At 36.3% G+C, this 24,180-nt stretch overlaps 1 protein-coding gene across 1 annotated transcript; it reads right to left on the reverse strand.

The window, feature by feature from the left end:
• Positions 1-812: 812 nt before the first annotated feature.
• On the reverse strand, positions 813-2,150 carry LOC149243551 (putative disease resistance protein At4g27220). Its single transcript, XM_089371247.1, has 2 exons — positions 1,517-2,150; positions 813-1,381 (listed from the first exon to the last, which is right to left on the reverse strand). The coding sequence occupies exons 1-2, from the start codon at positions 2,148-2,150 to the stop codon at positions 813-815; spliced, it is 1,203 nt and encodes a 400-aa protein (XP_089227373.1).
• Between the last annotated feature and the right edge of the window lie 22,030 nt (positions 2,151-24,180).

The following is a 24,180-nucleotide window of genomic DNA, read 5'->3' on the forward strand; positions in this document are numbered from 1 at the left end:
ACATTAGTGTTCTCTCTAGTTCCTATATTTCTTATTGGACAACCAAAAATTCTTACTTTCTGAAGTGTCTTCAGATCCATATAACTCTCTGGTAATATATTTAATGTTGTACATGCCATTATAGTAAATATTTTAAGTGATGCCATTGCACCTTTCTCTATTACAGGAAACTCCTTTAATGTAGGTAGCCAAGCAAGAGAAAATGTTTCCAGAAGAGGAAATGCTCCTTTGTGACCAAATTCTGTTGGAAACTTACTTACTCTAGGACATTCAATGATCTCCAATTGCCTCAAACCCTTGAGTTTATGTAGATGTGGAAGTTCTTCCAAGAAATGACAACCAACAAATTTAAGATAGCCCAAATATTGAAAGTCATAAAAATTATAATCCATTTTAACCAAGTGAAAGTATTCTAATAATACCAGTCTTCTCAATTTTGACATGTTTCTTATATCGTTGGGTAGAATTTCCAGCTTCAATGTGAGGGAGTTCATTTGAGTCATCTTTCCCAGTGTGCCCTCACTAATAATTTCCCCATTTTTTTGTAGTTGTAATGTTTTAAGTTGTGTTAAACTTGCCAAATTGTTGATAGAAGCTGTTTTTTTTCCATCTGGTATCCTTATCTTTCTTCCAAAGAACCTTGCAACCGTAAGTTTCCAAATGCTCCAAAGAGGTAAGCCTTGAGATACTGGGAGGTAGAAATTGCAGATCTCTACATCCCTCCAAGCTTAATTTCCTTAAAGATCTCAGCATATGGATGGCGGACGATAATTCTTGGATGGCAGAATAGGAAAGATCAAGGATCTCCAGACTTACAAGACTAGTAAAAGATGCAGGTAAAACCTATTGATGGGTATGTGTCTTAAACCCAAATATATTAGCTGCTCCAAACACCCAAAACTCTTTGGCAATGATTTCAATGACGTTCCACTTAAAGAGAACGCCTTAAGGGATATCATACTCCTGACACCCTTGTTGGGATCTTTGTTAAATATGGATTTCCACTGAGAATCAATGAGCATATTTGTGTAGACGATGTGATTAAGCCAAATGCGGCCCAAACACTCATTTTCATTCACAGCTGTCAAACCATTACCCACACAGCAGTAGAAATTTTCTTCCTCCTCTGCGATTTGGATTGCCATATCACGTAGGGAGTCATGCACCCTGAAACAGAGTACTTTCCCATCAAAGTCTCTCATCATTGGCTCGATCAAACAACGATCTGCTAAAATGTTGAGATAATATCTTCCCAGCTTGAATGGATCATAAGCGGGTCGATGCTCATGTTCCAACGTCTTCTTGGCAAGTAAGCCTTCCCCTATCCATACCTGAATCACCAACTGGACATGAACGACTGCGTCTTCCAAGATGTTTGTAGCTACACATAAAAAGCACAATTGCAGGTCAGCATCCTCATAGCCGAGTGCATCATAACTCAACCTAACCGAATTGTACACACTGTCCACGTTTGGCAGCCTTTGGACAGCCCATTCCCACTATTGTGGATGAGTACTCCTGGCCATTGCCCTACCAACCACTTTGATAGCGAGGGGAAGCCCTCTGCACCTTTTACACACAAGCTTGGCTTTTCCCTCTTCTATGTTTGCTGGCAGATTTCCATATAAAAAGCACAATTGCAGGTCAGCATCCTCATAGCCAAGTGCATCATAACTCAACCTAACACAATTGTATACAGTGTCCACGTTTGGCAGCCTTTGGACAACCCATTCCCACTGTTGTGGATGAGTACTTCCGGCCATTGCCCTGCCAACCACTTTGATAGCGAGGGGAAACCCTCTGCACCTTTTACACACAATATTGGCTTTTCCCTCTTCAATGTTTGCTGGCAGATTTCCATTATTATATGGAAAAGTGTGACAAGCAAACAACATCCAACTCTCATCTTCCGACAAATCCTCCATTGTTATTGTGTATTTATCTGCGACACCTGTTTTTAAGAGTGCAACGCGATCCCTGGAACTGACAATGACTTTGGAGGTGGAGTGGTTCCTTACAGGGCACAGTACACCTAATTCCTCTAACAATTCTGCAACATTCCATCCCCATACATCATCTAAGAATAGAATAAGCCCGGTGCTCTGGTGCACTGTCTGATTCAACCATTGTTTTACCTCTTCTTCGTTCATATTTTCGCCCAAATTTACCTTTTTTTGTGTTTCTATTTGGGTAAGGTGTGCATTTCTAAGACTTTTAAAAGAGGGACTTTGGGAAAGAGTGAGCCAAAGTAATAAACCATCCTTAGAATTACTGCGTACCTTTTGGCTATTGAAGAGCGTCTTCAAAAGAAGAGTTTTTCTGGAACTTTTTGAGAATCGAAAATGCTTTATCCTGTCCCACTATAAGGGGCTCTTCGATCAATTTCATCTTTGCAGAGCCTGTTGGAACAACAGGGCCATGGGAAGTACTTGAAGAAGAATTTCATCTTTGCAAAGCCTGTTGGAACAACAAGGCCATGGGAAGTACTTGAAGAAGAAGAGCTCATTGCACCAAAATTCACCATACAACCAACTTTCCCTTTTATCCCACAATTGGGAATATCTCTTTGTAATTTCTGCCATGTCTACCATAGACATTGCCATCACTTCTACATTAGTGTTCTCTCTAGTTCCTATATTTCTTATTGGACAACCAAAAATTCTTACTTTCTGAAGTGTCTTCAGATCCATATAACTCTCTGGTAATATATTTAATGTTGTACATGCCATTATAGTAAATATTTTTAGTGAAGCCATTGCACCTTTCTCTATTACAGGCAACTCCTTTAATGTAGGTAGCCAAGCAAGAGAAAATGTTTCCAGAAGAGGAAATGCTCCTTTGCGACCAAATTTTGTTGGAAACAAACTTATTCTAGGACATTCAATGATCTCCAATTGCCTCAAACCCTTGAGTTTATGTAGATGTGGAAGTTCTTCCAAGAAATGACAACCAGCAAATTTAAGATAACCCAAATATTGAAAGTCATAAAAATTATAATCCATTTTAACCAAGTGAAAGTATTCTAATAATACCAGTCTTCTCAATTTTGACATGTTTCTTATATCGTTGGGTAGAATTTCCAGCTTTATGAGTGACAATGTGAGGGATTTCATTTGAGTCATCTTTCCCAGTGTGCCATCACTAATAATTTCCTCATTATTTTGTAGTTGTAATGTTTTAAGTTGTGTTAAACTTGCCAATTTGTTGATAGAAGATGTTTTTTTTCCATTTGGTATCCTTATCTTTCTTCCAAAAAAGCCTTGCAACCATAAGTTTCCAAATGCTCCAAAGAGGTAAGCCCTGAGATACAGGGAGGTAGAAATTGCAGATCTCTACATCCCTCCAAGATTAATTTCCTTAAAGATCACAGCATATGGATGGCGGACGGTAATTCTTGGATGGCAGAATAGGAAAGATCAAGGATCTCCAGATTTACAAGACTGGTAAAAGATGCAGGTAACGTATCGATGGGCATGTGTCTTAAACCCAAATATATTAGCTGCTCCAAACACCCAATACTCTTTGACAATGATTTCAATGACGTCCCACTTAAAGAGAACGCCTTAAGGGAGATCATACTCCTGATGACCCTTGTTGGGATCTTTGTTAAATATGGATTTCCACTGAGAAGCAATGAGCATATCTGTGTAGACAATGTGATTAGGGGAAAGAAGTCAATCTATTCTCACTCAAAAAAATCCGAATGCGGCCCAAACACTCATTTTCATTCACAGCTGTCAAACCATTACCCACACGGCAGTAGAAATTTTCTTCCTCCTCTGCGATTCAGATTGCCATATCACGCAGGGAGTCATGCACCCTGAAACAGAGTACTTTCCCATCAAAGTCTCTCATCATTGGCTCGATCAAACAACGATCTGCTAAAATGTTGAGATAATATCTTCCCAACTCGAATGGATCATAAGCAGGACGATGCTCATGTTCCAACGTCTTCTTGGCAATTAAGCCTTCCCCTATCCATACCTAAATCGCCAACTGGACATGAACGACTGCGTCTTCCAATATGTTTGTAGCTACACATAAAAAGCACAATTGCAGGTCAGCATCCTCATAGCCGAGTGCATCATAACTTAACCTAACAGAATTGTACACATTGTCCACGTTTGGCAGCCTTTAGACAACCCATTCTCACTGTTGTGGATGAGTACTCCCGGCCATTGCCCTGCCAACCACTTTGATAGCGAGGGGAAGCCCTCTGCACCTTTTACACACAAGCTTGGCTTTTCCCTCTTCTATGTTTGCTGGCAGATTTCCATATAAATAGCACAATTGCAGGTCAGTATCCTCATAGCCGAGTGCATCATAACTCAACCTAACACAATTGTACACACTGTCCACGTTTGGCAGCCTTTGGACAGCCCATTCCCACTGTCGTGGATGAGTACTCCCGGCCATTGCCCTGCCAACCACTTTGATAGCGAGGGGAAGCCCTCTGCACCTTTTACACACAAGCTTGGCTTTTCCCTCTTCTATGTTTGCTGGCAGATTTCCATTATTATATGGAAAAGTGTGACAAGCAAACAACTTCCAACTCTCATCTTCCGACAAGTCCTCCATTGTTATTGTGTATTTATCTGCGACACCTGTTTTTAAGAGTGCAGCGCGAACCCTGGAACTGACAATGACTTTGGAGGTGGAGTGGTTCCTTACAGGGCACAATACACCTAATTCCTCTAACAATTCTACAGCATTGCATCCCCATACATCATCTAAGAACAGAATAAGCCCGGTGCTCTGGTGCACTGTCTGATTCAACCATCGCTTTACCTCTTCTTCGTTCATATTTTCGCCCAAATTTACATTTTTTGTGTGGCTATTTGGGTACGGAGTGCATTTCTAAGACTTGTAAAAGAGGGACTTTGGGAAACAGTGAGCCAAAGTAATAAACCATCCTTAGAATTACTGCGTACCTTTTGGCTATTGAAGAGCGTCTTCAAAAGAAGAGTTTTTCCGGATCCACCCTTGTCAACAACACCAGCTTTTCGAGAATCGAAAACGCTTTATCTTGTCCCACTATAAGGGGCTCTTCGATCAATTTCATCTTTGCAGAGCCTGTTGGAACAATAGGGCCATGGGAAGTACTTGAAGAAGAAGAGCTCATTGCACCAAAATTCACCATACAACCAACTTTCCCTTTTATCTCACAATTGGGAATATCTCTTTGTAATTTCTTCCATGTCTACCATAGACACTGCCATCACTTCTACATTAGTGTTATCTCTAGTTCCTATATTTCTTATTGGACAACCAAAAATTCTTACTTTCTGAAGTGTCTTCAGATCCATATAACTCTCTGGTAATATATTTAATGTTGTACGTGCCATTATATTAAATATTTTAAGTGAAGCCATTGCACCTTTCTCTATTACATGCAACTCCTTTAATGTAGGTAGCCAAGCAAGAGAAAATGTTTCCAGAAGAGGAAATGCTCCTTTGTGACCAAATTTTGTTGGAAACAAACTTACTCTAGGACATTCAATGATCTCCAATTGCCTCAAACCCTTGAGTTTATGTAGATCCAGCATGCCAGGGTTGATTAAATTTCGAAAGTCAATTAAATAGTCAAAAGTTTTAAAGCTGTTGACTAGATTTGTAGAGTAAGTGAAATAGTCAAAAGGCGCTTTAAGTGACTGCCAGAATCAAAGGTTGTTTCCGAATGAGCACGAGCTAGCAGAGCCGCCCGTGATATTTCTGGAGGCGTTTATCGAGGCGGAGGAATTGCCTGGACCGCCAAAAGTGGTCGGAATCCGGGCAAAAAAATTTCAAAAAATTTCATAAATCCTTCACTTTGAAGATATCCCCGTTGGAATCTCCCTGAAACATAACATATGATAAAAAAAACATCAATAAAGAAACAAAATTGCATAAACTTTTGACTTCTTTCTTCTATGCTATTGTTTCTCATCATTGCCTTACGACGTTTTCTTTGCAACATGTGGTGCAAATGCTAGTTTACATGTTATTAAAAACAAGGGCCGCAGGCAGCGGTAGCCCCTGCCGGGTCTGACAACAATTAATAAAACAGCTCAGAACCAAAACACTAATAAATTATTTATCATCGGTCTCCCAATATATTTAATCCTTTTTACACTTAATAAAACAGGTCAGAACCAAAACACTAATAAATTTTTATCATCGGTCTCTCAATATATTTAATCCTTTTTACACTTAATAAATACATGGTTTATATATATAGATGCTTAAAAGGAATGTTGTAGGAGATAAACGGAATGAAATTTACAAGTATAATACTTAAAAATAGATATAGCGAAATAAATTTTTCAAAACGAATTTTAAGAGCACCATGTTCAATATGTTTAATTTACTTTTAAGTTATTTTTTAGATAGTCGTCATTTTCATTTTATTGAAACAAAAATATTGTTTTTAAAATAATAATATCATGATGGTATAAAATGTTTTTTTAATTAATTAAAATAAAATATTACAGTGAAATTTTCACAACTTCAAGTTTATGATTTTTTTATTTAAAAGTATTTTTTTTTAAGAGAATATCCTTTATATATCAGATATATGATACATATTTTAATTTGAAAATTTTTTCCCATCCATGTTAAAGATATGTCATATTTCCACACCGTGTACGGATCGACAATCTACTTACTCAATATGAAGAAAAATTGACAAAAACATGTTAATTCCAATTATTCTGAGATACAAATCTCATTGCTAATTATTTTGATATACAAATGACATTGCAAAGGTTTTTTTGAGACCAAAGTTAACTCTCTCAAATTTAGTTACTAAACATATTAATACCAACAAGGGCGGTTGTGTAGCCCCTGCCTGGTCTGACAACAATTAATAAAACAGATCAGATAAAAAACACCAATAATTTTTTATCATCTCTCTTATTAGCTCAGTTGTTTAGATAATATGACAAAACGGACAGCTTGGTAGCCATCTTTGTTGAAGTATAAGTAGATAAAGAGAAATCATAACTATTACTCCTTTAAAATACAAATATATGTGGGTACACCCTCGAACTTATAAAAATATCTTGCCTGCAGCCCTATAACCATTCCAAAGCATTGAATCTGGTGTAACATGCTATCATTCCAAACAAAACTATGTTAAAACGCGCCAGTCCGTAATGGTTCGTTTTCCATATCCGGTGGATAGAGACACATGGTGCCATAGCCACACACGTGGACAACCCTAGTGATATGACATGGCCATGCAGGTTTACCAAGGGCGCCTGGTAGCAGTTAGTTGAGGGTAGTTGTTTTCCAAGTCGCAGACCATATTAGGCGCAGACAATATGGGCATAAAAAAAGACCGAGGTGCTGGGCCGGAGCCTCGTAAATATCTTCCAGACCATATTCGTCGCAGACAATATGGCCATAAATCAAAATAGAGGTGCTGGGCCGGGGCGATCGAGATATTACGACAATATGGCCATAAGTATCTCGATGGCTTATGAAGAGGAAGAGGGACCCGTATATGAGATTTTGCGCTTATGTTTATACAACTGGATATAATGGAGCTGGAATTGTTCACATGTATATAATGGAGTTGGAATTGTTCACCTGTATATAATATTCAAGCCCGGCTAAAGAAAAATAGGCAGAGAAGAAGAGGAGAGAAGTTGATTTTTAATATTATTGATCATGGAATTCAGTGGATTACTAGAAAGGTCTGTCACAGGACTATAAAAATGATGATATTGTTGTGGTTGATGTGGGTAAAGAGGAAGATAAGGTTCCAGACTCAGTTGCCATTGCCTTCGTTTTCTTTTGGATTTTATGTTCTGGAACCAGGACAACACACTGTCATCACCAACTTGTCCGAACTCTTACAACTGAGTTCTCATTATTTTTTATTTCATCTTTTGGAGGGTTTACCATGCTAGAATTGAATATGTTTTCAAAGATCCCAATCTGCCCCCATTTGTGCTTTGGTTTCGGCCGGCTCGTCTCCTCCAGCTCATAATCAGGTGATGATATATGCGCTCTTCTTTGGGCAGGCTCATTGTTGGAATGGTAATTTCAACTGCGGTGCATGTCAGAATCCGGCATCACACGCAGCAACTGCTAACAGCGTTTATTCCGGAAAACCGCCATTGGAGTTCCCCGTTATTTCCGTTTTCTTCATTTGCGATGCGATTGTGCGATGCGATCAAATCGCATATCGCTATCGCACATTAACATGTTGCTTGCGCAAATTGTGATTTCGCGATGCGATCCGATCGCAAATCGCAAATCGCACCCATATGTTAAGTTCCCGCCCTGTGTTTTATGCGGACTGAAATTTTATGAAATTCCGCGATGCGATCTGATCACTACCACAGATCGCACATTTTGTCAAACAAATCTCAGCTGTCCATTTTTTTACTCGTGTTCAAGTTTGCCCGATTTTTGGACTTGCAAAGAAGCACGTTGCGATCTAGCTCTTGCACATTGAATTCTCGGCTACCGCAGTTAAAGAGCAGCTCAGCGAAGGACAAGAATGACACCCTCGAACAGTTCGCAGCATGGGACTCCATTTTTGTTCATTAAATCATTCAGATTTAATCAGAAGACCGCCAGTTTGCCAGTGAAGTAATTTAATGGAATTTACTGCATTAGTAGAATGTTGGTAAAAGGTCTTTAATTTTATTGTCTTTTTATCCACGGGAGTATGGGACGAGAAAATGTATGCAAGTTTTTTTTGTAGTTATATATATAATGTTTTTGTGTTGGTTGTATGAGTATTGTAACCCACAGAGCAGCGTGAAGAAAAGTTTTTCCATTCTGAAAAAAGGAAGCACGCATTAGGGCACAGGTGAAGAATTCACACACAGCAGTGTGAATGTTCTGTTTGTTGTTGAACATCAAATGTAATACGCAACAGCGTAGAAGAGCAATGTAATGGGAATGCACAACAGTGCAAATAAAGTTTTTGGTTGTTGAATATGCAAAGGGTAATACGCAAAAGCGTAAATGTAAGTTTTTGTTACAGCAGTGAATGTAAGATATTTTACACACAGCAATGTAAAATTTCAAAGCAGAGACAGAGTAAATTTATTTGTGTGGAACTGAAGCGTTCCCTCGTTGTAATCCCTCAGTTAAGAGGAAGATGCTTTTCAGCATAGACAGTGGTGAATCCCTCTGTTAAGAGGAAGATGCTTTTCAGCATAGACAGTGGTAAATCCCTCTGTTAAGAGGAATATGTTTTTCAGCATAGACATTGATAAATCCCTCTGTTTAGAGGAAGATCTTTTGTCCCTGGCTGAAATCCCTCTATGTGAGGAAGATGTTATTTTTGTAACAGCAGTTGTGAAATCCCTTTGTGTGAGGAAGATGATTTACGTAATAGTTGGTTTCCTGTTAATGAATATAAGTTTTTGTTTTGTGTTGTTGAAACTCTGTCTAAAGCAAAACAGTTTTAGTTTCCACTGTGTTAAGACCCTGTGATAAAACAGAGCATTATTCTCTGTTCAGTTTATTTGTTTTGGAATTTACCAGAAAATTCCTAACATGGTATCAGAGCTTGTCTAGGCTCTTTGAAGGTGTCAAAGAAGCTGAAGGAAGGATTTCTTGCTGCAACAACTTCTCCAGCAGAGTGAAGACTGAGTCAAAAATCCAAGGTATTTCTCAAGCTAGTTTTTGTGTTACTGTTGAATACAGTTAGTTATTTTAGATACACAATCAAGTATCTTGAAGCACAGTTAAGAGTGCAAGAATGGAGAGGTCAAGGAAGAAAGTCTCCAATCCTCCTAAGGATGTGTCTCCCTCTACTACTAAAATAGAAGACAATCAATCTGAAAGCATTCTATTTGAGGCTCCAAGGTTCAATGGGAACTTTGATATATGGGAAGTAAAAATGAGGACTTTCTTACAGTCTCAAGGGATTGAAATTTGGGAATCAGTGATTGATGATAGCAGGATGGATAGAAAATCCAAGGAGTACAACGCACAAGTAGCAAAGACAATCTTGAATGGGCTACCTGATTCTGTAAAGAAGACTCTAGGAAAATATTCATCAGCAAAGGATATATGGGACAAACTTCATGACCTTCACTCAAAAGGAGCACTAACCATGACCATCAATCAAAAGGGAGATCCTGAACTCATTATAGAAGCTGAAAATGAGAATGATGACATCAAGGCTGAAGGAGACCTAGAAGATGAAAAGAATGAAAAGGACTTTGTAGAAGAACTCCTTGCTCAAATTATGACTGCCATGGAAGAGATTAACAATTTGAAAAAGGAAAATGAGGCACTTAAGAAAATAGCTCCAGTTGGTAACCAAGATCAAACAAGGAAGAAAGTTGACCGCATCAAGCTTCAAGTACAAGAAAGGGTTGAAGAGCTTGCCAACCTTAAGAAGGAATTTGATCAAAGAAAAAAGAAGCCTCATGAAGAAGTCATATCTATGACAAATCAATTGAATGAAGCAAAGAAGCAGAAAAATACCTTGTCAAGTCAACTTGAACAAAGGCACAAGAGAGTGAACAAACTTGAAGAAGAGATTGGTCAATACAAGGTAGAGGTCTCCTCCCTTAAGTCTCAATTACAAGAAGCTAGGAAGCAGGCACAAGGAGCTAAGAAGAAAATGGAGAGTAGTCAAGCAAAGAATGAAGAAATCTTCAAAATGAAGTCAGATATCATCTCCCTTAAAATAGTAGCAGATGAAGCTACTCGTAGAAAGGAACAAACTGAGAAACAACTTACAAAGAAGAATAATGAGTGCGAAAGATTGGAAGAAGAGATTGTCCTCCTCAGAAAAAAGGTTGAAGGGATGAACAAAATCATGAAGAGCTCTCAAGCCTTGGATGACATGCTCAGTTATCACAAATGTCCAACTGATAAATCAGGACTCGGGTATGCAGGTGAACCCTCAAACAAGGGTGAAAATGCTTTAAGCAAAAGAGATGTGAAGAAGCCAAAATGAAATTGTGATGCTCCTAGTTCCAGCAAAGGCAAGGAGAAAAATCAAGGTTACAATAGAAGAAAACCAGCCCCAAAAAGAAATGTAGATGATGTCAAAAAGGCAAGAGGCAATGGTTATCATCAAAAGATCTCAAGCCAAAAAGGCTTCAGAAGTACATCAAGAAAACCTCCATCTCGCAGGTACCAAAGTTCATTTTTTGGTTATTGTTATTCTTGTTCAAACATTGGTCATATGGCAAAACATTGTAGAGCGTTTCATAGAGATAGATGTTATGGTCTCCGACAACCTCTAAGAAACAATTTTACAAAAAGAAATCATGAAATCTTATTCATGAACAATGTAGAATGCTTCAAGTGTCATAACATTGGACATATGGCACGTGATTGTAACTTAACATGGGCTCTTACACAAGCTAGAACCATGCAAAAGAAGAAAGTTACACAAGTATGGAGAAGGAAGGAAATACAGTCCGAAAGTCCCTTGATCTCTCCAACCAATCTAAATTTATTTTGAGAAGACTCTGCCAAAAGGAGACGATGCATACAGTTAGGGGGAGCCTGTGATTCTTGATCATTACAGTAGAGGCAAAATATGTGGCAGCTACAGCAGCAGCGTGTCAAGCAGTTTTGATGAGAAGGATGTTAAGGAGCTTATGCTAGGATCAAGCAAAAGTGACTGTAATTTTAACCCAGCAATTGAAATTAAAGGGGAGTGTTGGAATAGTAATTTCAACTGCGGTTCATGCCAGAATCCGGCATCACACACAGCAACTGCAAACAACGTTTATTCTGGAAAACCGCCATTGGAGTTCCCCGCTATTTCCGTTTTCTTCATTTGCGATGTGATTGTGCGATGCGATCAAATCGCATATCGCTATCGCACATTAATCTGTTGCACCCCTACTTTGCGCAAATTGCGATTTCGCGATGCGATCCGATCGCAAATCGCACCCATATGTTAACGCTCCACCCTGTGTTTTATGCCGACTGAAATTCTGCGATGCGATATGATCACTATCACAGATCGCACATTTTGTCAAACAAATCTCAACCGTCCATTTCTTTAATCCAACGGCTCGTGTTCAAGTTTGCCCGATTTTTGGACGCGCGAAGAAGCAGGTTGCGATCCAGTTCTTGCACATTGAGTTCTCAGCTACCGCAGTTAAAGAGTAGCTCAGCGAAGGACGAGAATGACAGCCTCGAGCAGTTCGCAGCATGGGACTCCATTTTTGTTCATTAAATCATTCAGATTGAATCAGAAGACCGCCAATTTGCCAGTGAAGTAATTTAATGGAATTTACTGCATTTGTAGAATGTTGGTAAAAGGTTTTTAATTTTATTGACTTTTTATCCATGGGAGTATGGGACAAGAAAATGTATGCAATTTTTTTTTGTACTTATATATGTAATGTTTTTGTGTTGGTTGTATGAGTATTGTAACCCACGCAGCAGCGTGAAGAAAAGTTTTTCCATTCTGAAAAAGGGAAGCACACATTAGTGCACAGGTGAAGAATTCACACAAAGCAGTGTGAATGTTTTGTTTGTTTTTGATCATGAAATGTAATACGCAGCAGCGTAGAAGAGCAATGTAATGGGAATGCACAACAATGCAAAGAAAGTTTTTGGTTGTTGAATATGCAAAGGGTAATACGCAGAAGCGTAAATGTAAGTTTTTGTTACAGCAACGAATGTAAGAAATTTTACACACAGCAGTGTAAAATTTCAAAGCAGAGACAGAGTAAATTTATTTGTGTGGAACTGAAGCGTTCCCTGGTTGTAATCCCTCAGTTAAGAGGAAGATGCTTTTCAGCATAGACAATGGTGAATTCCTCTGTTAAGAGGAAGATGCTTTTTAGCATAGACAGTGGTGAATCCCTCTGTTAAGGGGAAGATGCTTTTCAGCATAGACAGTGATAAATCCCTTTGTTTAGAGGAAGATCTTTTGTCCCTAGTTGAAATCCCTCTGTGTGAGGAAGATGTTTTTTTTGTAACAGCAGTTGTGAAATCCCTCTGTGTGAGGAAGATGATTTATGTAATAGTTGGTTTCCTATTAATGAATAGAAGTTTTTGTTTTGTGTTGTTGAAACTCTGTCTACAGCAAAACATTTTTAGTTTCCGCTGTGTTAAGATCCTGTGATAAAACAGAGCATTATTCTCTGTTCAGTTTATTTGTTTTGGAATTTACCAGAAAATTCCTAGAACTCATCTCGTCCAGCTCATAATCAGGTGATCATGCATCTCTTGCATGGAAGTTATAATTAAAAATAATACCAGGATTCTAACCAGATTCTTGCAATAAAAAATAACTCTAACAGGGTATAATTGTAATTAGTACCATAACTCTATATTTATTTGCAGTCATTATGTCTTCAATTGCACCTTTCAAAATTTTAAACCTGAGTTGTTATTGTTAAAAAATCATGATCACTGAAACAATCTCATTTGCTATTGTTAAAAAATTATGATTACTGAAACAATCGTTGCATATGAGATTTTGACACAAATAGCATTATATCTATGATTCTATCAGTCGATGTGAACATGAATGAGAAAAAATAAATATTATTTGTCCATGTAATGCATTTAACTGTGGCTGAAGGGCATTCTATTTATTTATGCGACTAAATTAGGTGGATCAAGACTCTCCTACATATTCTGACTGTACAATCTTCTCATTTATTGCTATTGGTACATCGCAAGTTTTTGGTGCCTCAAAAGCAATGGTTTGTTAAATGCATCAAGTATACGAAATCAACTCTCTCTTTGCGCCCTGTTTCAATTAAATCATTTGGTCATTAATCGCTCTGTTTCAATTAAATCATTTGGTGATTAATTGCTATAAAAGAGGACTTCAAGTTTTCTTTTAACCGTTTACGTTGTGTGACTAGCCATTCAACCCTTGTTTTTCATTTGACACTGTGTGATAGAGATATTTACCTTCACTTGCAGCCTCATAGATAAGTGAAGCCTCATAGAGAGTATCTGAAGATTCGTCGACTGTTCCATAAAGATAGTCATAAATTGGCATGAAAAGACTGAATTTGGTACGCACTTGAGAATGATGAAGAGAATGAAACCTGCAAAAGCATTTTTATTTTTAGAATTGAAAGGAAAAAAGGAAAATGATGTGGTCAGCAATCAACCAGTTAGAGATAGAAGCAGTATTAGTGAGAGCTAGAAATAATTGAGACATGGAAATAATTGAGACATGGAAAAGATTGCTACATACATGATATGTTCTGAAAACGGATGCCCCACCATGATAAAGATTGTTGCATATATGATATGTTTTGCAAATGGATGCACCACAGCTGAACAAAGATCTCCTGCACCTAAACAGAGAGATATCTTCTGTGCTTGCCTTTGTAATTAAAAATAAAGCTTAAAATCCCTGATCGGGGATCTCTTCTCCCTCACCTTTTTAATTAAGCATAAAGCCCTTGATCAACCGATTGAAATTATGAGTATGAAGGACCGATTGAAATTATGTTAGGACTCTAGACACCACATATCTCCACAATGGTATGATATTGTCCACTTTGGGCCTAAGCCCTCATGGATTTGTTTTTGGGCTTTACCCCAAAAGGCCTCATACCAATGGAGATATTTGTCCATCCTTATATATACCCATGATCCTCCCCACTTCTAGTCAATGTGGGACTTTGGTTGTATACCAACAATCCTCCCCTCGAACAACGGACCATCGAGCCTCCCCTCAAATGATTATCCATCCGTCCACTCTCTACCAACCGGGATTCTCCGCTCCAATGCATTGGAAGCACACGCCTTACATGGAAGCACCACCTGCCTCAAGAGCTTGCTCTATCCCAGGTCAACTCCTCTTCACTGTGTTGGGCCCAGGACATGTCCATGAAGAATCCGGAGCACACCGCCTGTCTAACCGAGCTCATCCACGGATCCCATCGTGATATTACAGGGGCCCACCACCTTCGTTCGGCATTCCGAGGATTCATCCACTTGGCTAATTTCGGGGCATGGCTATGATACCGCTTGTTAGGACTCTGGACACCACATATCTCCACAATGGTATGATATTGTCCACTTTGGGCCTAAGCGCTCATGGATTTGTTTTTGGGCTTTACCCCAAAAGGCCTCATACCAATGGAGATATTTGTCCATCCTTATATATACCCATGATCCTCCCACTTCTAGTCAATGTGGGACTTTGGTTGTATACCAACAATTATGAGTATGAAGGGGCTCAACGACATTACTCCCCAACAGATTGAAATTATGAGCATGAAGGACCGATTGAAATTATGAGTATGAAGGGGCTTAACAACATTACTCACCAAGAAAGATTGCTGCTGCATGTGGAAATTTATTTGAGAAGTGTAAATATATTGCCGATACCACAAACATTAAATGTGTTGGAGCAATGGTAACTCCAAACTAACATTAAGTTTCGGTGAAATTGATGAAATTAAAAACTTAAGATCATTCAAAACTTATATCTTAAGTTTTAATGGTTTATATATCCTAGCTGACAATAAAACCTCCAAACTCAAACTTTTGTTAAAATTTCATTGAATTTATATTATCAACATAAAACTTTTAAAACTTTATTTAAATTGTGGTAAGGACTAAATGTTTTTGCTCAAAGAATATTTTAATTTCCAGTCAACGACCTACGGATCGCTATAGTCCCGCAAGGGAGGGACTCATAATGGTTTGTCTTCTTGTCCACAATAAATAAATTGATGATCAATGATAAATAGACAGAAACTAATAAAAATATTTTGTAAACAGTTAAAAGCTAAATAAGTTGATATGTTTTGTGGACAGCGAAGAAGTTAATTGCTTGGTAGGTTGTGAATTCTTTATAATGTTGAATGTTTCGTTCTACGACTAGCACATCAATTTTCAATTTCCACCACGAACGAAATGCATGTACATAGATATTCACCGCCCCTTGAGTTCTTTCATATCTCAATCACATTTCTTAATGGACGCTGAACATCCATTTTGTCAATTTTGAATTAGGTTTAGATTACCTTAAATTTCAATAATTCAAAAAGGAAGTTGTGAATAGATCACGCACTCAACGTTCACATAGTAGTCATTCAGACATTGTTAGAATTAAATTTTCCCCCGGTTAAACTTGTCAGAACAAAGTTAATGTTGTAATTTAAACGTTTTGGTTTTGATCTTCGTATTAATAATTATTAAACTTGCCAACACAAAGTTAATGGTGTAATTTAAAAGTTTTGGTTTTGATCTTGGTATTAATAATTATTACTATAAATATGTAGGTTTCCAAGATTTAATTTAATTATTATGTGTATGGGTGGAATTTAATCTCTTTCAAATATTTTAGAATATTTTTTTTAGTATACACAAATCAAGGTTGATATTTATCTCCAAAGTAGTTATGTCATTTTTCTTTTTTAATTAAATTCATTAAGTGAAAGAAATATCATATAAATATGTCTAATATGAAGTCATTTATAGCTTTTAGGTATGTGGTATTGATAAGACATGGTATTGGCCCATGATATTGCAACAAATCTTATTCAAGAACTAAATCTCTCTCTCTCTCTCTCTCTATATATATATATATATATTATTAAACTTGTAATTTTTTTAGTAACTTCACATGTTTGATAAAGTAAGTGTTTGGATTGATGTTTATAAGAATTTATCAACCATTTAAATTATATGGCTAATTATTTGGTAGATACTAATTATTTGATCTCCATGAAATATTCTAGAATATTCTTAGTGATATACACGAATAAAAAATTGAGATAGATATATAAGTAGTTATGTTTTTCTTTTCTTTTTAAAGATATTGTTTAATTAAGAAAAAGGCCATATAAGCATGTGTCATATGAAATGAGTTATTGTTTTTTTTGCATATGGTATTGATAAGTGATGGTATTGTCCCATGATATTGTAACAAAGTTTGTTTATAGAATAAGAATCTTCATGATGAGTTAGGGCTAATATCCATACATAAGAAAGTTTTCCCATTTTTTTGTCTAATTTATATAATGATTTATTTTCCAATTAATAATAATAATAATAATTAAAAACAGAATTATAATTTAGTTAGTTTTATGGTTTTTTTAATTTTAGCAACATGAGATATCCTATGAAATAAGTATTTAGATGTGTATCGTCCTTTGCCATCCATTTAATTTATATATATATATGTATGGTTAAAACTTTTGAAATACTTATATTTAACCAACTTTGTTACATGAAAGCTAAGCACACTATTATAAAATATTTATGATTTTGCCAAATCATGTATCTAATTACTATCTAAACTACTGTAGGCATATAAATTAAATGGTCAGTATACTTTCATAGACATGAATCCATGATTAGCATAAAAATACTTCATGATATACTTCACATTGCCAAAATGAAAAGACATCATAAAAATAAACTAAATTATTACTTTACTATTATTATTGTTAATGAAATTAACATATCATTTAAAAGTATATACATTTAAAAAATCATGTAACAAGATTTTTAACCATGGAGGTTTATCCCCACTTTATCATGAATATTATTAACCCTATAAATAGGGTATTGTGGCTTATGAATACCACATGAAAAAAAAACACAAATCATTTCATGACACACACTTATATGACAATTTTTTAAATTAATCAATTTAACTAGAAATATAGAAATATCATAGCTATAAAAAGATGTTATAGAATTAACACTTATAATAGTATATTAGCACATTTGGTTAGTTGGTTGTTGGAGCCTATTGAGACATTATATCAAAGGTATTCTCCTATCTTAGAATATATTGAATCTCATGTGCACTATATATCTATGATGTATTTTGGTTTAAAAAAAAGAGTCGAGGAAAAAGAGAGAGTTGTAAATTTTCAACCTTGTTTTAGATTAGGCTCTGTGTATGATAGAAGATCCTATGTTGCTTGTTTTTTAAGTTAGAAGTTTTGTGCAATCCTGCTAATCAGCTTTGAAGGATTTTTCGTGAAGGTTTGAAGCGAGTTTGATCTACAGAGACAACCTCAATTGAGAACACCGGGGCATGATATATCAATGCAGTCCCTAAAACATCTACTAGTTTCTTATTGAAGGTATTTCTTAATTTTACGCGACTAAGGATCCAACTTCTGCAATAGGGCGTGAATCAAAAGGACATTTTGAGTCTCCAGTTAGTGTTTCATGTGAATTGTACGAAGAAAAAGGAGCGGGGAGTGAAGGAATATGTCCGTCATTGGAAGACATAAATTTTTGTATGTGAATGGTGAGATGAATGGGGAGGATTTTCTAGAATTCGTCAAACGTACCTTTCTGTGAAATCGACATGATTTGTGTAAGTTGATATAAAATTCTTTGATATCACCAGTTCAAGACTAACTATTGGTATAACTTCAGCATGTGACTTTGATTTTCTTTTGCACATAGGATTGGTGCCACCACTACAGCAAGCAAATCATAAAACATTAATCCATAGTTATATGAAAAAAAAGTGTTTCTGGTTCTGAACGTTTATAACCACAAGTTTCATTACCATCCAAAGATGCGACATAGAGAGTGTGTTGTTTGAAATTCCATTCCAAAATGTCACATTGGTCAAATGGAAAAACTCAAAGTTAGACCACAATGATAGATTGTTGTTAGTAGGAGCACATAATTCTTCAATTTTCAAGTGATGGTTGTCATTTCTCCGCGGGTAACTGGGCATCAATATGTGATATTTATATCCATTGATATTTAACAAAGGATGGATGCCCTGGTCATCAAGCGCATTTCCCCCCGTTGTAACCTCCAACGCGGTTCACAAGTGGCACGGGAAGAAACAAGTGTATGTACATTCTCAATAATTATTTACATATCAAAGTCATTGCCTCTCCTTTATAGAATTCCGCTTGGTTGTAGCCTGTTAGTTGTTGTAAATGATTTTACTATGTCGGAGAACATATTTTTCTTAGTTATAAAATGAGATGACTATCACATGTACATGTCCCAGGTTGACGAGGATCAATGCTTGAAGTTACACACACACAATGAAGTGTCTTGGAGTTTATAATACATAAATATATTGAGATTCACGAGATCAATATTAATTTGTTTTGTTATAATTTGTTATTTTAACAAATGACAAGGAAGTATGCAGATCCAAGACTACCATCAATGATAAGGACAAAGATGCACATGATATAGCAAAGAGATCTATGGAATTTGTTCCAAGGATAGTATGTGACAAGAATGATGAGTTTAATATAGAGCACCTTATACTCATCTAAAAAAGTATGAATCATGTATGTTATATTTTAGTTGTGTATAGTTTTGGTTTGTAAATTGACGGTGTAGAACTAATTATTAAACAACTTTTCATAATTCAAATAAGTGGTTCCTAGCTCTTGAAAACGCTTAAACATATCACTGATTTGATTATGCCTACATATTGTTCCGGTTTGTTTTTTTGACACTCCAATTCCCCTTAAAAATGACTACTCGTTATAGAATGAGATCCTTGTGTGTTAGACATGTCAAGTTGTATGATCAATTTTTGAACACATTCAATATCCACACCCCTTTCCTAGACACTAACGAATAAATAAAAGTGAAATATCGGGCAGATAGTGATAGGTCCATAGAGTGGTTAATTACTTGAAAACTTTTATGATGCAGGAACATCAACATCAATTGTACCATTTTTTTAGGCCCTAAAAATGGACATGTAAATTTTAGATAGAAATATTGTTTTCTCATTCTATTTAGGGGATTTTATAATAGGGTCATGTGTCCTTATTTAAGAAGAATCTAGATTATCAAGTTGTTAGGATATTTGAGGAAATGACCAAGCTGGTCTTTGGAAATATCAACAAGTGTCTAGATTAGAGTGTAGGCATTTTTGGGATAGATTTCCAATTTATCTTTAACTATGTAGATATTAATTTATTCTTATAAAAATATAAACGTAAGGTATGTGTAAGAGTAAGGGGGATATAGGAGCTCGAGAAATAAGCCATTTTATTGTTCCTTTGTATATACTTCCTTTGAATTTAATAGAAATGGAATAATTTATTTGTGCTTCATGTCTTCTTTGAAGGTGTGTCAACTTTATTGTCACTAGGAGTAGAGGTTATGTTGTTAAAATCAATAATTACCTAGAATGATAAGAGTATTAGACCACATTAGTTTGACAACGCATTGATGACCAACCTAATCGAAATCTTATGTCTAGTGTCGTCAATCTATATCCTTGTGGATGAGTATTTATTTCTACAATGTATAGTGAATTCTTCTAGAGTCGAGATAACTCATTACAAAATTGTGTAAATATGTAACAGAGGTATGCATAAAAGAATAAGAGAATATTTGTATCAAGAAAAGAGAACTAAGAAGGATTGCAAAAAGGAGTAGGACGTTCCTGATGGAATTTTGATGTTGTCTAGGTTCATGAGCATAAAGGATAAATAGAGAAGCATTTATCATAGCATGCCAAAGGAAGTGAGGGATTTTACACACTCAAGTAAAAGAAAAGGAACGTGAGGGATTTTACACACTCAAGTAAAAGAAAAGGAACGTGATTGCTAAAGTGTCGAAACGAATGAGTGCTAATTGGCTTTTGTAATGAACCTTTGCTTTTTGGACAATCCCAAGTTGACACTGTGTTGGTTGTGCCTCGAACAAGTGGAGTGAATATGTTATCCGAAAGACCTGGCCGTTGACCATAAAAGTTGAATAAAGAAAATATTAGGTAGAGTAGTCATCCAATTGTCTTCGAAGGAAATTCGGGGCACGTAGAGGTAAGAATGTGGAAACATCCTTGAGTGTCGACCTTGGTAGGACTAGTTCGGCCCAACAAATTTCAGTTCGTTATCTATACTAGAATGTGAGAGAGCTTGAACTGAACAACTATTTTATTAAGGCTTCGATCGATGTGCAAATAGTCAACTTGTGGGTGTGCTTTGTATGGTGTAGCAAAACTCCAACCTTTGATTTGCTATGAAATGGGTCCTACGACATGGTTTCTTTTATATGGTTATAGTTGACAAGAAAGGGGGATTTCAATTTAAATTGATGAAAGCTAATAAATATTAGAACTCACTATATACAGGAATCGCGACACAAGAAAAGGTGGATTGAGGGAGGGAGGGGTTCAGAGGTCAAGGTGAAATAGATTAATGTGTTTTGGAGAGAACCATAAAGGTTGAAGAGTCATAGACATCTTGAGTAGTCTGTCATACTGGTTTGCTATCATGTGCTATCAGAGTTGCATTGATGCTTTTTTGGAATAAGCTAATGAACTTGTGTTGCTGCGATTTGATAATCAAAAAATACTTGAGGAAGAAATTTTCAACTAACAATAGAGTTGGAAGGAGTGAAAGAAACCCCATCCAAGTAAAAAGGTGGAAGAGACAACAAGATTTCACTAAGCAAAGAAAACCTAGCAGATAATTTCTCATTACGTCTACTTAATTTTTTTTTTAAAAACTAATAACTGCATGTAAAAGAAGATGAAGATGAAATAAATATAGTTAGCAAGAGCTGTATAGAAATAAAAAATTATGAGTGGAAATGGAAAGGAACCATTGCAGCAAGAAAGGTTGTAGAAGAAAATCTAGCTTCGGTTGGAGAGTGAAGCAAACAGAGGAGGTCTTCAAGAGAAGAGAACCATAGGAATTCTCAAGACAAGAGCAAGGTGTAGTAGAGGCAAGAGAGGATCAAGGAGTGTTGAAGAGGTTCCAGTAGAGGGAAATAAGGGAATACATATATCCCATGCTACGGATAAGTAGGTGAGGTGTTCAAGTAACAAGAAATGCAGACGACTTGTTAGATGGGCTTGTCTGTAGCTCATAGTGGGAAAGTGAAAGCTCATAATGAGGGAAGAAAAGAGATGGATATTGATGGCCATAATGAGGGTTCAAAGAGAACCCATAATAGAAGAGAAAAAAAATAAGGAAAATCACATGAGGAGGAAGTTAGGTCAAGGGGAACTTGATAGGGAGATGGTTGAGTAGAAGGAGAGATTGACGTCAGTGAAGATAGTACTAGATTGAGAAGACTAGAGACGGAGATGGAACATGAAGAGGAGGTTCAAGTTTCTTGTCAAACGAAAGGGTTATAAAAGGAAAACCGTGAGAGCTAGAAATTCAGGGAAGAAAGTGAAGTAACTGTTAATTTCTAAGTTGGAGGAAGAAGGACTCATGGTGGTCAAACCTGAAAAGAAAATTAGCTGTTGTTGACCTAAGCAAGGCATAACCATTAGAGATGGGGAAGATGCATAAGTGAGACTATGTTATAGCTAGTTGTTTATGTGAAAAGTACAAAGAAACAAAGGGAACTAAAAAAAAAAGAATTTTGATGAGACATAAATCGAATGTCTTAGGGAATGTGGAGAAAGTCTTATCGAAGGTCAACAAGGAGAGCTAGTAGCAGAAATACTAGAGATCACTAGATTGTCTTTTGCCCTTAAATTTGGTGAGTTGTATGTGAATGTAGACCAAAGGCATGGAAAAATGTCTAGGAGAGAGTATAAGGTGAAAATACTACCTCTGAAAGATCAGATCAAGCAAGGAAAGATGTTGTAAATAGTTGCCAGAAACTACCATGATGGCAAATGAGAACAATGATGTAGAGGGAAATTGATAGCCCTCAAAAGATATTATGCAAAGGAGTGAATGTGATGATGTGGATGAAGAGAAGAGGCTTAAAGGAAGTCTCGTTGACTATGGGAAATGTTTGGTGTGGAAAATGATACTAAGAAAATCAACATACACTCAAGAGCCTCACGTTTTTTAAACTAATGTTTTTTTGTTTTGTTTTGTTTTTTTTGTTTTTTTTTTTGAATGAAGGAAATGAAGGAAGAAACTCATCACAACCTATCATAAACGAAAGGGATAATATGGAGTTTCCTTTATGTGACAAAGGAAACAATAGAATTTCAAGAGGAGCATCTTTGCGATGGTATGAGACAAATACTAGATAAGGTTTTAGTGAAGCACTCATGGAACGTGATGAAGAATTCAAGTCATTGGAGGAAATGTAATTAGAATTTGAGGGATAAGAATGGCTAAATGATGATGAAATTAAAAATTTACTTCAAATTAGATTTTCTAATTTGTATCAGGATTTTATCTCTCTAGAAGAAAGGATAACTAATTTGAAGTTGTTGATCCACCGTGCTAAGGAGGAGTTGGAAGAAAATGCAAGTAAAAATTGTGGACAATAAGAGTTACATAAATGGTTTGCATCCCTCCAATAGAAGAAATATCATGAGTGGGAGATGAATCTAAGAGAGAATTCATATCATCATGGAGTTTGGGGTGTAGATATTACAAGTGAGGTGTAATTACCCTATATTTTAGAAAATATTATAGTTAAGATGTTGTTATTTAGTAGTTGAAGTACAAATAGTAATGGTAAGATGGTCGAGCTTTTATTTGTGGAGGAAAAACTATGATAATGTAATTATTTGAATTTGAAATAATTAAATATGGTATTTGAATAAATTACTTAAAAGGAACAAAGGAACGAATGAGATGATTATCCTAATCCATAATCCAGGATGGATAGATTAGATAAAGAAAAAAAATAATCAAGTTTCCCAAATCGCTTCCGAAAAACCCCTGGAGTGAAACAATGTGATTTAGTAGATAAGAAGTGAAAAATATGGGAAATCCATCCGGTGTGGGGGAAACAACACTGGAATGGGTGAATAAGCACAATAGTGGAAAAATATGAACTTTAAAGGATGAAAAGGAATCATTTTCAAGAAAAAAAAAACAGGAAAATCCTATGTTATGGGGATTGCCCGAACCGAGAAAAACACGACATCGTTATAGAAAGTATGTTAGGGAAAGTGGGACATAAAAAACCATCACCAGGATAGGAGTGGTTATGGATTATGGGGAAAGGAGAAAGAGATCTCATCTCGGTGGAGAACCAGAAGAGGAGGTACGTGGTTGGGAGGCAAACTTGTTCGATCCACGACAACTCCTTCATACCAAGTTGTTGGTTAGAGGTCATACCTATTGTTATTTTAGTATTATAGATTGGGTAGGTTTGTCTTAAATGGAATAGTCACACAGCGTAAGTTGTACCTTTGAATTTTTATCAAAATGTGAAGTAAATATTTGAAGGGAAATTATTGCCGGTTATTATTGGAATTTAGTAGCTGTATATGTTCTGGTGGATCTAAAAATGAATTATGGAATGATCCTTAGGATGTACATCTTTTACTTAGTTTATCCATTCTTTGTAACTCGTGTTGATATATGGGAGGCAACACTAAACTTG

The sequence above is a fragment of the Pinus tabuliformis genome, chromosome 8 (assembly GCF_031772625.1).
Source record: "Pinus tabuliformis cultivar Carrire ecotype Pingquan chromosome 8, CPIR1, whole genome shotgun sequence".
In the NCBI taxonomy this organism is placed as follows: Eukaryota; Viridiplantae; Streptophyta; class Pinopsida; order Pinales; family Pinaceae; genus Pinus; species Pinus tabuliformis.

Bases quoted from the DNA above. Each gene is read 5' to 3' on its own strand.
- LOC149243551 (XM_089371247.1), bottom strand. From the start codon at position 2,150: ATGAACGAAGAAGAGGTAAAACAATGGTTGAATCAGACAGTGCACCAG. The intron at 1,382-1,516 runs GTACTCATCCAC...TTTTATGTGTAG, and splicing joins TGGTAGGGCAATGGCCAGGA to CTACAAACATCTTGGAAGAC.